Here is a 13,716-nt window from a genome sequence, read left to right on the forward strand (position 1 = left end):
CTTCGCTAAAAGATCCTTGGAAAAATGACTATGCATTTTCCAAAAGTGGAACCAAACGCAGCCATCATACACTTGCAAAGTGGAAATTTTACCTACTATGACTGACGAAGGTCTTTCGAGTTCCAAGCCAAAAGTATCATGCGACACTTTGTATTATTGCACGACTTCTTGTCAGTTCTGTCGTACTTAAGACCAATCATCGCATATTCTTTTTAATATTATTTGACATTTTGCCAAAGAAAGTCGATACTTACGCATCTTTCTTTGTCAAAAAAGAAAAATGGCATGCAATTGAATTAACCAGCCTATCATGTAGTCGCCAACCGAAATTGACTTGAAGTCTACCTTCCTCAACTACCACCCCTTAGTTCCTTATGAATTTTTTTCTTCCCCAGAGAGAGGGAATACAGAGAGAACTTACATGGACATCCCTCCATCATACCGAGGAGTTGCTTCCCCTGTCTTTCTTTAAGCCTTTTAAGGTCTTGCTCGGGAACCACGTAGCTTTCTTTGTCAAAAAAGAAAAATGGCATGCAATTGAATTACCCATACTTCGTCCGTATTTAGCATTGGTTCCTATGTACGCGCTACGCTGACGTTTCTATTATTTTTAATTTTTGGTGGATTAATAATTTTGACGAACTACGAATAAATGGAAAATGAACAACAAATTAAAAGACCTAGGTGCGAGCATGGTCCGAATTGGTCCGGTTGCCTCGGGAGCCGTGGATAGGAACCATGATCTCGATTCTCAATTTTCGAAATTGGAGATCGGATCGGAGGTCGCTGGAATCGGACCGGTCCGGTCCCATTTTCGGGCGGTTCAATGGATCCGGTAAAATGAAAATTAAAAGTAAAGCATCACAAGACTCGGTAAAATTAAAATAAAATTAAAAATTAAAAATTTATTGGTCCGAGTAGGCGGTCTATTGTTCCGGTTCCCCCTACAATAAGGAGCCGAATCACCCGAATACCGATTCCACCTTAAGAAATCGGGGACCGGACCGCTTACATTCCGAACAAAATCAAACCCGTGGGTCCAGTCTGGGCGGTTTTCGATCTGGTGGATCCATTTAGCTCACACCTAAAAAGAACTGCTCGAATTCAGTCAAAACTCCGCGTACTCATGGATGGAAAATTTTTTTTTTTCCAAATGATAAAAGAAAATCAACAAAACAAAAATTCGAGTTGAAGGAAACTTTCGCCAAACAATCTCCCATTTGCTCTCTTCCTTCAATCCCTCCCTTATTCACCAGAGATGAACCTCCTCTCACTCGTCACCAAGAGAAATTCAGAAGTCCGCGATCAGATCGCCGTCAAAGCTCTTCTCCGGCCGCCCTGCAGCCTCCGGCGAGGGCAGTATCACGGACTCCCTCTGCGCGTGGAGCAACCGCTCCAACCTCTTGTCGCTCACGTCGAACGACGTGGCGAGCTCGGGCCCGCCCATGGCCCGGAGCACCGAGTTGCTGCCCGCCAGGAACTGCGGCCTATTCCTGTGGGCCGAGGTCGTGAAGCCGAAGAACTCGAGGGGCCCGCTCTTGGAGGAGATTTGGCAGAAGGGGAAGTATCTCGGGATCCAGAACACATCGCCTTCCTTCACCCTCGCATTCAGCGCCGACGACCCATTGGGGTACCCGATCTGGATCGTGCCGGAGCCACTCAAGACGATACCGTACTCCGTCGCGGTCGGATTCACGTGCGGCGCCATCATGGAGCCCTACGGAATTTGATTCCAGGACCAATATAAAAGTCTCGTAAGCTACGAAAAGTAATGGAAACTTGGACGGATCAATATCCAATTTTGCTCAAGACCTTCTCTTAGGTTCATTTACTTACCGCGGACAAATTAACGAGATAGATGCCGATTCCGGAGTGCCTGAGAGGCTTGTAGTCGGACTCATCAAGCGCCACGCTCCATCCGTAATCGTTCCTGAAATCGGGGCTCCGGTCGTAGAGATTGCACGAGTCCGGCGCTTGGTGATGTCCCCACTCATCTCCACTCTCCGGCCTCCGGCGTCCCAACACCAATTCGATCGACTTCCTCCACGACCACTTGGTTCGCCCTTCCTCGCCCTCGTCCTCGTTCTCTCGAACTGCTTTCTGGAGACGCCTCAGCCTGTCTTGCTCCTCCAAGTCCATGAACTTGGACCACGGGCTCGGCTGGTGCGAATCGCTCATGTGCACGATCGGACCTTCTCTTTCCCTGGACAATATCTCCTCCACTTCTCCCCTGGAAACCTGAAACAGACACCGCATTCGTAACTAAGGTTGCACGGTATCACGTAAAAACCTCGAAAAGCCGAGCAATTTCTTCAACAGGACTGGCATAATTGTCTGCTCACATTGAATGCCGTGGCCAGTGTCTGCGGATCGAATCCAGTGAGTATCGATGCAGGGTTCGGCCCTCCCCCGAGGAAGAAAGACTGCTAAATCGCAACAACAACGGGTTAGAAAACGCTAATTGAACCACGTTGTTTCGGTCTCCACGAATGACTTTCGGACAAATCACCTGGAAATTCCTCATTGGCAAGTTCTCAGATGCGTCGACGTCAATGCTGCAAAAGACATGGAGCCTCTGTGTCTCTCCGGTGTTCACCAAGTAGAACGCGGAGCCGGCTGGAAGTCTATACACGTCCCCCTTTCGTAGACTTCTCTCGACGGGGTCGGTTCTGTATGTCGTCCCGATTCTTGCTTCTCCTGCAAGCAATCGAACCGAGCCTTCCGAATCATGCCCGTCGCAATCCAAAATGACAGTGACCCCCACATGCAGTAATGAATTGACAAGAATTTCGCAATCTCATCAACGATAAAATTGCACTTAAGACTTACCTTCGCGGACAAAGAGGATCAAGCTCGAATCGGTATACTGAGGGATGAATAGAGAGCAAGGTTCCATGGCAATGAGGCCGATGCGTGTGGTCCTCTCGCCACTCCGCCGGCTTCTGAAGCTCCTCAGAACCCTCATCTCGCCGGCGTCCGTGTGCACCACTCGCTTCCAGTCCCGCAGCAGGAACATATCCTCTCCTCTCTCCTCCCTCTCTTCTCTCTCTTCCCTCTCGCTCCTCCAGTCACCTCCTCCTTCCTCCTCCTCCTTGTAGTGGTGGCGGTGGCGGAGGTGGTGGTGGTGATGACGAGCAGCTGCGCTCGTTAGGCCATAGCATAGCACGGCGATCAGGAGCAGAAGGTTCACTTTCGTTCTCATTGTTGGGTCGCTCTGTCCTCACTCGATCAGTCCACCGCTCGCTTGCCCGCTCGCGCACCAGTTCGCTCTGCGGTTTCTTGCAGTGAAACTTTTGGTAGCGAGCTGGAACGTATATATGATGGGGAGAGCGAGAAAATCAAGGTTTGTGCTGCTTGGAATGGAGACACGTCTGTCATCTGGTGAGAAATATACGACGATCGGTTTCTGACATGGACGAAGTCTTTGCTCTCCATGCGCGCATACAGTTTCCACCTTTCTCTTTCCGCTGCTCCGCTCCTCCGCTCCCTTTTCTCTCCTCTTCGCCACTCGACTTATCGACGGACGGGCCTCAAAGAATTGGGCCTGCGAATCCGTACCCGAACCCGTTTATGATACAAAAAGATTGCTGATCGGAGCGGGTAGAGACAGGCAGTTTCTCGACGAACGGGGCCAGAGCCGAGAGATTAAAAGATTCTCCGGAAGAAACACGAATTCTACTTCTGGTGACTGCGATGTCATGAAGGGCAGGCACCTTTAAACCCAAAAAGAAACAAAAGACATAAAAGAACGAAGACATCTCGAGAGCCTTTATATTTTTAGATCGTCGTATCTTTCAACCCTTTTACTCTTGAAAAGATAACATCTACCTATAGGCTGATCAACCTCTCTTCTATAGATCATCAAATAATACTAAATATGCGAAGACCCGATAATTTCTCTAAGAACGAGGCAAATCTAATTTACGGTGATTTGAGACAAATTATGCCGTTATGTCCATGCCTCTTGCCTTACAAAATTTTGATATACAAATAGCTGCAGAAAATGGTATAGTCATGCCGTAAACTAATTATGTAACAACTTACTTCCGATAAGTTAGAAAACGAATAGAAAAACTATGATTTCAGCTCACTTCATAATTTATTTAGTGGATTATTAACTGTCGAATAGATAATAGATGAGAGAACTTGGTAATAAAAAAATTTCTCCGGCATTAGAAGTGGGTGTTGTAATTGCTCAAACTTCATGCCCGGAATTTTCGTACCTTCAAAGTTAAAACCCTCGAATTGTATGTGTGAATACAGCCGCCCAGGCATGATCTAATTTTTTGTAAATGAGTTCCCCGTTTCGTCTGAAATTGGAGAAAAAGGAAAAGAACAATCGAAGTGGTCGCAACTTAACAAGTCAGCTCAAGGCGAAAAGCCGAAAGAACCCCCAACTAGTGGCCCAAACAACGGGATGCGCGTGGGGGTACAACGGGGATTTCGCCATCAAACTTCAAAACCACTTCTCCTCCTCCAGAGAAGAAGCCACGAGCTCAAACCTTTCCCGACCCCCGCACGAAACGCCCAACTTCCCGGCGATTCCAACGGTCACTCCCTCCACGACGCGGGACTCCCACTCAAGCTCGTTCGCTCGGAAAATGACCGATTCGTCATCCGAGCCCGCGCCCTATAAAGTCCACGAGAACCGCATCCACGCCACTCCTCCCGAAGAAATCCCAATCGAGATCGTGAGCGACGACGAGATGGCGCTCCTCGAAAACGCCTTAGCCGCCGCAGCCGGCGCCCGTGTTTCTCTCGCCGGAAAAGCTCTGTTCCCTCCTGGGTTTCACAGAAATGTGAGGTCCATTAAGACCATTTCGGCCCTCTCCAAGAGAAGGCCGTCCGGTGGCTCGGAAACCGACTTCGAGGACTTCGTGAATTGTCACGGTGGTTCGACGGAGAAGGATGGGAATGGAGAGGCTCGGTCGTTCTTGGACCGGTTCAGGAGAAAGAAGGGCCTGTCTGTCACTGATATTACCAGCACGGTACTTTTCGAAATGTCCCCTTTCTTTCCGATTCAGAGGTTACAATCTCGTGTCCTGTCATGTAGGCGTTCTTGTAGCTAATTTGTGCCACAGTCAAAAAAATGCCTCGGGTTTTACTTTGTATAATGTATACTTATTGGGACGAAATTCACTGGCTGTTTCTAGTTAGTTGTCTCATGTTTGTGCCAGTATGAGCACTGTCTCGACATGTTTGTGTAGTCTCTGTGTCACGGCTGTTGTTTCAATGTATTTAAGGTCATGACTGCTCGCAACTTAAAATGTCAGCGTACAGTTAATATGGCGACATGTCGGTTTAGGTTGCAGGGAGATGGATATGGATTATGAGGTTGTCCACTCTTGACTGAAAACGACAGTTGCAATCGTCTGCTTATTAGTTGTCTGCATATCCTGCCGTGCGTTGTGGCTATGAAAGGCTGAGTTGATTTCTTTTACAGTTCAAATAATGTATTGAATGGCTGGGTTTTTTATCTGACTATATCGTCGTTACATCTACTGAAGCTAAACGCATGACTCTCCTAATTATGGATGTTGAATTGTGTTGGTTTCATTGATTTCTTGTGCATAAATGGCAGGAATGGTGTGAAAAGCAGATGAAGTTTGATCTCCTTTTTGGGAAGAGGAGAACTACAAAAGCGATGAAAGCAGGTAGCGCTCGCCATGAGAAGCTTGAACAAGAGGTATGTGTCTTAGGTTGCTTCCTCTATTTGCATGCGGAAAAGATGCTTGGACTTTTGTTGATTTTTGGAACTCAGCCACAAGCAGATGCAACATCACCTCGAGTTTGATGAAATTTTATTCGATAAAATTATCCGATATTGAATTATTGTCTATTTGCAGGTTGTTAGAAAGGTTAAAGTTCACGTAATATCTGTTGAAGATAGGTGGGCTACGAGATTCATGAACTTTATAATAGGTGCACATCAACTGTTGCTCGATGGGTTAACTCGTGAACTGCCAATGTGAGTCCATGTGCCTGCATATCTCTTTCCCTCTCGGGCTCCTCTTTTTTGGTTGTTTTGACAAGCTATAGCTGCTGCATCTTTAACTAATTTAGCTACGCTGAAGAACATTGGCCTCTTTTATACACTGTCAAGAAAATGGTTTATTAGAAGAGGTAAGCGCCACAATCAGTTTGTTTGCTTATTGTACTTAGTTTTTGCAAATAGAAAAGCCTAAAAGAGGTCCAAGAATGTGCAATATCTGTTATAGAGTGAACTATGAACATCAGATATATTTCGTTGACTTTTAATTGAGTGAGTAGGCAGTGCATCGCTCTGATCACCAATTTCGACGATACCGAATGTTAAGAGTAGCCAAATTGGGTTTACCCAGATCACAACCAAGGTTGAAATGGTAGCGATGACTATGTGATAGCTTCATTAACTTCTAGGACGTCCAATATTTCATGGTTGAACTAATCTGCAGCTGTATAGTACATCTGTTTGCCTCGAAAAACAATAGTATTGCGTTGGGAGAACCCAAATGGCTTTAACTTAGTTTTACATGTTAAAATTAACGAAGATTTCTGTGTTGGGTCTTTGAATTATGATCTTGTGCATCTATCTACTCCTTGCTAATGGGTAATCGTTGCTTATATTTTCAGAATATGCTTTTTAGAAGGTATTTGGATGGTGGGAGTGATTGATGAGGTTCGAATGCCTGTCTGTGGAACTGAGAGAAACCCGATACTGGTGGACATCAAAACTCGTGTCCGAAATTCACTTCCAGCTGAACCACAGAGAAGAAATGGAAGGTGGGTATCTAGAGGAATTACGAATGAATCCATTTGAATTTTCTATGCAAGTGTGGAAAGCTCCCTTGCCTTGGTGTTTAAAGTTGAAGTCCATCAAACACCTTCTTTCTACTAATATTTGCAGGTTTCAGTTGATGTGCTACAAGCATATGTGGGATAAATCAGTGGGCAAGAAGTTCCCCACTAAACAATTCTTTGATTATTATAAATTGAACCCTCGTCATATTTTATCGGAAGATATCAGGGAGAATGCTGCTAATGCAGGTCTTCCTGCAGAGGTGAAGAATCCTTTTACCTCTATTAGTTACTTCCAATTTGCAGAAAGTTCGTCTTTATCCTTCTGACTGATGCATGATGTGCTTTTGTTAATGCTTTGTTTCTTAATACATTAAGATATTTTCCAAGTGAAATCCCATGGATATTGAGGTTCCACAAGCGATACTTCCTTTTCAGATCGAGAATTTTTTGCAGAACACTTTTCACTCTGCTTAGCCCCTCCCCTCCCCCAAAAAAAAACCTAAGGGTTCCTTTGCAAGGTTTGTCCACGGAGTGAAGATATCAAATGGGATACATCAAATTAGCATGCTCATCCTTTAACGATTTAAATGCATGTTAAGATGGTAAGAGGCGCCTTCAGTTTTTAGGGGATTCACTGACCTTGCAATGATGCAACTTTCTCTGAAAAGGTGCGGGCAGCATCCGGTTGGGTTTGTCTATTGATTTATGTTGCGGGGACAATAATCAGTAGGATGGAAACACAAAGAACTTATTCATATTAGGAACACTTCCTTTGCACAACGTGTTAAGAACTTCGACTCGATCACTTTTCCCCTTTAGAGATCATTTTCTGTTTGGTTTTCTTGCAGAACCTTGATGAGATATTGACATACTACAGGAACACATGTTCAATGCTACCCGTGGCTGACAGTCAGCTGTTACTGAGGTATGTAGGGTGTTGAATTCGTATTATTTCCCTCGCTTGATTGACGATGTATGCGTTTTGAAGTTAACACTCTAGTAAAGTCTATTAGGTTGCACTGCACTGTTAGAATTGCATAAGAGATAGACTTCAGGACTGAGAAAATGATGCCAACCTTATGCCCTGTTTAACTGATTCAGTGTGTTTCTCTGAAGTTAGTGTAATGAACTGGCAGAATTTACTTGAGTTTTCACCTTTGAATATTCTTTCTTTGCATGAGTTTTCACACTGCGCGCCCACAGTTGCCCATTGAGATTGTTTTTCCACCTTATAGAGGCCTCCGACTTTTGGATAGCTGGAAAGTTTCACTTCATGCCGAAGCCTCTATAATACTTCTCCCTGAGAGGTGCCTCGCTGCAAAGTTGAGCAGCATAGAGATGATGATCTTAGTTATTATTTCAACTCTACATACAACTAGACTTCCCTTAATCTGCATTATCAATTTTTTCCCGCACATGGCCAAGACTCTTATCTGACCTATATTAAGCAGGTATGAACTACAAAAAGATCATTCAGTGCTTGGCGAAGATCAGTTCGCGTACGATCAAGACTGGGTTGAGGATGAAATCAGGACTTGTCTCGAGTTCTGGCATGGTGAACGGGAAGCAACTTACCCTCCCGAGCAGGAGCGGTGGAAATGCAGCTTCTGTGAATATGCTTCGGTGTGTCCTGTGAGGGACATCGGTGATGCGACGACTTCTCAATCTGTAGATTCCCGTCAGGGCAGTACATAAAGCTCAAAGAAGAATTATAGTTCTGTTGTGCCAGGTTCCCTAGAGAGAGGCTGCTTTTTTCGAGCTTCTTTGTGCCATGCCTGCTTGTTGGATTCAGTCTTAAAGTCGCTTTCCGAGCTTTGTTGTTAATTTAGAAATTGCTTGTATTTATCGTGTAATGATCAGTCGATTGTTGTTGTTCAATTTTTTTAATTTGTTTATTGAGTGGTAGTTCTTTATTCGGGATACGAAGGTCATTCATTACTCTTCCCCGATCCAATTTATCGAGTATTGTTAAGGTCGAATCGAGAAAATGTTCGCCACCCGACACTTTTAGCTTTATCTCTGCACCAACTAGACCCGCCTTTTTTTTCCGTAAGCATCAACTTATTGATTTGTCTCTAAACTTCTCTGTCATGTTGAGTTTAAATTCAAAAACATGAAAGATAATATTATTAAAGAAAGTGTATTTTGTCACTCCGAAACTTTGAAATCTTATAAATCAAATATTGAAAAATATATAAATCAAACGTGTTTCTCAAATATAAAAAATTCTTTCCGCAACGAAAATCACTTAATTGTTTGAGACAATGAAGGTATTTCAAACCTTTTTTTGAAATAAAGTCGCTTCAACTTCTTATTTGAGAAAATGAAAGCATTTCGAATTTTTATTTGAAATTTCTCCTTAAAAAAAGGCATGTTCAGAAATGTTCGAATTTTTGTATACTAACCAAATTTTCAAGTAGCTAACTATGAGAAATCAATAATTTTTTTAAAGGGGATAGTAACTTTTCCAATAAAGAAGTAAGCATACGATATCAACAACTAATTAACATGTTTAAACACTACTAACCATTAATAAAAAGGATAGTTGTGACAGGTACGATAATAAGAATAATTGTAACATAATATGTATAAAGTCCAATGTTTTTATTTTTATTTTTTGGGGTCGCTTGAAAGCCGGTGGAGGATACGGCGACGCTGCTCTTCCGTCAGCAGCAATCGCGACGGCCGGAATTGTCGATCCTCGAAACCTTCTCGCGTCGCCGTCTTTGCACACCACTAGGGTTCCGGCGAAGCTCCTCTTTTACCAGGGTGAGATCCGTTCTCGCTTCAGTTGCCCCAATCAGAGTCTCGATCTCTGGTTTTTCAGTTTCACATTTGCATTTTGCTGCTAGTTCTGTCTGATGAAAGTTGATAAGCTTAGCTCTTTCTCTGTTTCGGCTGCTTCGGCTTATACTGTGGAACTGTACTGTGTTGTTCCTTAGTTTGTGCTTAACTTGTCCTCGGATTCCGCGTACACGAGACTTAGTGGCTTATGCGGTTGTGCGCGTATTGTGTGCAAACGATGTTCGGATGCGAGCGTTCTGTGTGTAATTTTCAGATTGTGCTTCTTACAGAAATCCAATCTGTGGCCCTCTGCCTAACATTGAAGCTGGCAGACGAACTCGCCTGACCGGCGTTCTCATAGTCATCCATTCAGTGATTGAATGCATGTCCGGCGCTTGAATGAGCAACCGAGGCTTCCTTGGGTAGGAAGTGGATGGAAGATGCTCTCTTGTCTTCTTTTTCTTGGGGTATGGCCTGAACAGTCGATCGAACCCTTTGCGGATTGTTTTGGTGTAAACACAGCCCTTCGGCATTGATGAAGGGTAGGATCATCCATGTACTACAAAGATCATTCAGTTGAGAAGGAAGCTGAATCCCAATGCTTATGTTTTCTGATGCCTGAAATTAAATTCGGTTTCCCCCTTTTCCTTTTCCTTTTTTTTTGTTTTTATAAATTCGTAGGCATTACTGTGTGAGACACCGTGGATAGATATCTGAGCGCTCCTTTCTGTGGCATCTGCAAAATTGTCCTTAATAAATATGACTGCCGTTGAAAAACTCTCTCGGTTAAATTTCCCTAAAACCTTGACTTACTATCTGCATCCTGTTTCGTCCCCAGCTACCCAACACTATAATGCTTCCTATCATCTATCCTCTCTCTATAATTCATCCAAGTGTATGCACAATTTGACGCAAACACACGCCAACCTTTGTTGGAGAAATTTTCTAAGTGGTTTGCATCGCACCTTTGCCCAATTTTCCTTGTACTCCTTATATTCATCTGAAACCCCGTCAAGATCTTTCAGAAGGAGAGCTAGTAAAAGATTAAAAGCCAAGAGCAGACCTAGGCTTGATGAAGCCCAATTTAGACGGGTGCTTTCCCAACTCCCACCCAGATTTTCATCTGAAGAACTTTGCAATGTCATCACTCTCCAGGAGGATCCTCTAATTTGCTTGGAGCTTTTCAACTGGGCTTCTCAACAGCCTAGGTTCAGACATGATGCTTCCACTTATCATATCACGATAAAGAAGCTCGGGGTCGCAAAAATGTACGAGGAAATGGATGATGTTGTTAATCAAGTATTAGCTGTTCGTCATATTGGGACCGAGCCTCTTTACAACTCCATCATATACTTTTTCACCGAGGCAAGGAAGCTGACTAGAGCAGTCAATATATTTAAGCATATGAAGAACTGCATGAAGTTGGATTGTAGGCCTTCAATCAGGACTTACAATCTTCTATTTGCAGCATTTTTGAGCAGGGGAAGGAATTCTTATGTTAATCATGTGTACATGGAGACCATAAGAGGCCTCTTTAAGCAAATGATCAGTGATGTTATTGAACCAGACATCTTTACTTTGAATTGCATGATAAAAGGTTATGTGCTATCCCTTCACGTGAATGATGCTTTGAGAATATTCCATCAGATGGGTGTGGTTTACAAGTGTCAGCCAAACTCCTTCTCATACAATTATTTAATTCATGGATTATGTGCCCAAGGCAGGACAATAAATGCGAGGGAGCTGTGTAATGAAATGAAGGAAAAAGGGCATACCCCTAGCAGTAAGTCGTATAATTCACTAGTGAATGCTTTGGTTTTGGGTGCTGAAATTGAGGATGCAGTGGGTTTTTTGTGGGAGATGATTGAAAAGCAGATATCAGTCGATTTTATCACCTATAGGACAATCCTTGATGAGATATGCCGACGAGGAAGGGTAGAAGAGGCTATGATGTTGCTGAAGGACCTGAAAGAGAAGGATGTTCTGGATGTGTATACTTATAGGAACCTTCAATGTCTGTTTGAAGATGATTTTGGACATTCAGATCATAGAAACGTATTCAGGTAGTAATGTCATTAGCTCTTCCATCCATCTATTTCATTTCATGATATTTATGTCATATTATCAGGGAGAAATACCTTGTCTTTCTAATGAAGGTTGATGGCTGGATAGTTCCTTAAATCACTCTTTAGTCCTAAGATGAGAAGATCTCAATTTCTTTTGGTCTCTATTGCCATTTTGTTGTACTATTCCTGGAATATTCATTTGAATGGGCATACTGCACAGCTGCACATTTACGTTTGCCCCATGTTCCTTCTGGTTTTGATTAAATAACCAAAGATAGCACTTGGATAACCAGATCAAGATGTTAACTAAATTAAGTGCAGAATTTGCTTTTAAACTATTACATCTGGTGAACCATTCAAAGACTATGACAAATCCTTTTGCACCTTTCCATCTATTCAATTATTTTGTCTTATAAAGCACGGATACGATGAAGAACAAAATAAGATCATTTCTAACCATTTCTCTGAGCCCATATATTTGGTGCATGGTGAGAGTAATTGATCTGGCAATTATCTTTAAATCAGAGCATCGCTTTCTTTCTGTATGTGCTTATCTGTGTATGTATTGATGTCTGCAGGAGTTAAATTATATATCCCGCTCTCTTCCTTCTGTGCTGATTTGTTAGAAGATTAAGCTGCAATTCACTTCCATTATCCGGGAAAAGAGCAGAGTGTGCCTATATGATCAACATGTCAATTCTTAGGCATGTTAATATTCTTTGTTCTTTGAGGTGCTTCTCATCATCTGGACCCCAAATACTGAGGACCGGAGATATCTTAAGGCAGAGTAGAATATTCTCCAGTGAAGACATTATTGATTATTCAAAAGTGAGCCACGATTCAAATCCTCTTCATTTTGATGCTGAAGTAGCTCGGAATTCAGGATTTGAAGATCGACCTGTCCATGGGATGCTTGTTGCTGCATTATTCCCACGAATTATTGCCTCTCGCTTCGTAAGCCTATTTCAATACCTTTTTTTTACTTTACTTTCTTCTTTTGATTATTCATGATACTTGTCGTTGGATACTAGAGGAATCTTTAGTCATGGAACAATATGCATATATAGTGGCAGAGTAACTGCTTCTTTAGCTCTAAAAAGCCGAGGCGGATCCATGTATTCTACTCATATGCTGATGGAGAAAATCTGGTAACAGGTGGTCATTGTGGCTTTTAAGTTGTCATTTTCACTAGATTCTCCTCAAGTAATGCTTCAGGTGCCATCTCAGTCGTTGGATGTGCCTTGTTTTTACCAAAGCCAATGGTTAAAATGCAGCGGCCCAAAGCATTTCATAGTTGTTCCGAAAGATGACTATCAAAGTAATATAGCCCAGAAGATTCTCTTCAACATCTTTGCATTGAGTACAATAATGCCTGAATTTGATGAAAGGTTTATGTGCTCTCATCTGAGATACCTTTGTTGCTTTCATGTATTGCTGATACATAGCCTGGAGCGATCTATGTGTCCCAAAGCTTGCAATTCAAGTGGCCTGTCAATGTCGGAGATGAGGTTGTGGGTGAAGTACAGGCTGTTAACATCAGAGAAACCAAGAAAAAATATTTGTATGTCAAGTTACTTTATTAAATTGCTCTATCCTTGTGAAGCCGGGAGTAACTCAGGAAAGATTACATCATGCAGGGTAAAGTTCTTGACAAAATGTTTCAAAAGCGGTGAGCTTCTAGTCATCGATGGGGAGGCCGTAGCGATTTTACCTTCACTTGCCTTGGGTTAAATCTCACTATTTTGGCTGCTATGAGGAGGTAGCTTGTAGCTGAATGATGTTGATCGGAGACATGAGCAATCAACCCGATGTTGAAACTACTTTATAGACCGCGATAACCTGCGGAGGCTTTTGTCATGGTTTTATCCGTAAAGACATTCTAGTTTTGCAATGTTAATTTTTGCAATGTTGAACAAGTCAGTCTTGTACTCCTCCCTTTCATTTTCTTTTTGCGCATGTTCACTTTCCAATGAAGACATCCTAGTTTCCCATACCCATCTACGTTTTCCATCATTTAAATGCCGGATTTATTCAGTATGGGAAATGCATAGCTCTCCATCCACGAAAAAAAACTTGTCACGGAGAT

At 42.9% G+C, this 13,716-nt stretch overlaps 4 protein-coding genes across 4 annotated transcripts; 3 read left to right on the forward strand and 1 right to left on the reverse strand.

Annotated features, from left to right (window-relative positions):
* Positions 1 to 1,127: 1,127 nt before the first annotated feature.
* LOC115752197 (vicilin-like seed storage protein At2g28490) lies at positions 1,128 to 3,410 on the reverse strand. The gene is made up of 5 exons (XM_030690272.2): positions 2,830 to 3,410; positions 2,510 to 2,697; positions 2,343 to 2,423; positions 1,837 to 2,238; positions 1,128 to 1,717 (listed from the first exon to the last, which is right to left on the reverse strand). Exons 1-5 carry the CDS (start codon positions 3,200 to 3,202, stop codon positions 1,292 to 1,294), a joined length of 1,470 nt encoding a protein of 489 aa, XP_030546132.1. The 5' UTR covers positions 3,203 to 3,410; the 3' UTR covers positions 1,128 to 1,291.
* A 1,073-nt stretch (positions 3,411 to 4,483) lies between these two features.
* On the forward strand, positions 4,484 to 8,621 carry LOC115752164 (exonuclease V, chloroplastic). The gene is made up of 7 exons (XM_030690212.2): positions 4,484 to 4,988; positions 5,582 to 5,686; positions 5,847 to 5,968; positions 6,613 to 6,762; positions 6,887 to 7,040; positions 7,629 to 7,705; positions 8,232 to 8,621. Exons 1-7 carry the CDS (start codon positions 4,602 to 4,604, stop codon positions 8,473 to 8,475), a joined length of 1,239 nt encoding a protein of 412 aa, XP_030546072.1. The 5' UTR covers positions 4,484 to 4,601; the 3' UTR covers positions 8,476 to 8,621.
* A 788-nt stretch (positions 8,622 to 9,409) lies between these two features.
* LOC115752244 (pentatricopeptide repeat-containing protein At2g27800, mitochondrial) lies at positions 9,410 to 12,345 on the forward strand. The gene is made up of 3 exons (XM_030690339.2): positions 9,410 to 9,549; positions 9,855 to 11,627; positions 12,209 to 12,345. The coding sequence occupies exons 2-3, from the start codon at positions 10,324 to 10,326 to the stop codon at positions 12,213 to 12,215; spliced, it is 1,311 nt and encodes a 436-aa protein (XP_030546199.1). The 5' UTR covers positions 9,410 to 9,549; positions 9,855 to 10,323; the 3' UTR covers positions 12,216 to 12,345.
* Positions 12,312 to 13,560, forward strand: LOC115752245 ((R)-specific enoyl-CoA hydratase). Its single transcript, XM_030690340.2, has 3 exons — positions 12,312 to 12,584; positions 13,076 to 13,191; positions 13,268 to 13,560. Exons 1-3 carry the CDS (start codon positions 12,312 to 12,314, stop codon positions 13,359 to 13,361), a joined length of 483 nt encoding a protein of 160 aa, XP_030546200.1. The 3' UTR covers positions 13,362 to 13,560.
* The last annotated feature ends 156 nt before the right edge of the window (positions 13,561 to 13,716 follow it).

This window comes from Rhodamnia argentea, chromosome 6, assembly GCF_020921035.1.
Source record: "Rhodamnia argentea isolate NSW1041297 chromosome 6, ASM2092103v1, whole genome shotgun sequence".
Classification (NCBI taxonomy): domain Eukaryota; kingdom Viridiplantae; phylum Streptophyta; class Magnoliopsida; order Myrtales; family Myrtaceae; genus Rhodamnia; species Rhodamnia argentea.

Bases quoted from the DNA above. Each gene is read 5' to 3' on its own strand.
- LOC115752197 (XM_030690272.2), bottom strand. From the start codon at position 3,202: ATGAGAACGAAAGTGAACCTTCTGCTCCTGATCGCCGTGCTATGCTAT. The intron at 2,698-2,829 runs GTAAGTCTTAAG...GATTGCTTGCAG, and splicing joins GATCCTCTTTGTCCGCGAAG to GAGAAGCAAGAATCGGGACG. The intron at 2,424-2,509 runs GTGATTTGTCCG...GCGATTTAGCAG, and splicing joins TGCCAATGAGGAATTTCCAG to TCTTTCTTCCTCGGGGGAGG.
- LOC115752164 (XM_030690212.2), top strand. From the start codon at position 4,602: ATGACCGATTCGTCATCCGAGCCCGCGCCCTATAAAGTCCACGAGAAC. The intron at 4,989-5,581 runs GTACTTTTCGAA...CATAAATGGCAG, and splicing joins TCACTGATATTACCAGCACG to GAATGGTGTGAAAAGCAGAT. The intron at 7,706-8,231 runs GTATGTAGGGTG...TATATTAAGCAG, and splicing joins GACAGTCAGCTGTTACTGAG to GTATGAACTACAAAAAGATC.
- LOC115752244 (XM_030690339.2), top strand. From the start codon at position 10,324: ATGACTGCCGTTGAAAAACTCTCTCGGTTAAATTTCCCTAAAACCTTG.
- LOC115752245 (XM_030690340.2), top strand. From the start codon at position 12,312: ATGATCAACATGTCAATTCTTAGGCATGTTAATATTCTTTGTTCTTTG. The intron at 12,585-13,075 runs GTAAGCCTATTT...GCTGATACATAG, and splicing joins GAATTATTGCCTCTCGCTTC to CCTGGAGCGATCTATGTGTC. The intron at 13,192-13,267 runs GTATGTCAAGTT...TACATCATGCAG, and splicing joins GAAACCAAGAAAAAATATTT to GGTAAAGTTCTTGACAAAAT.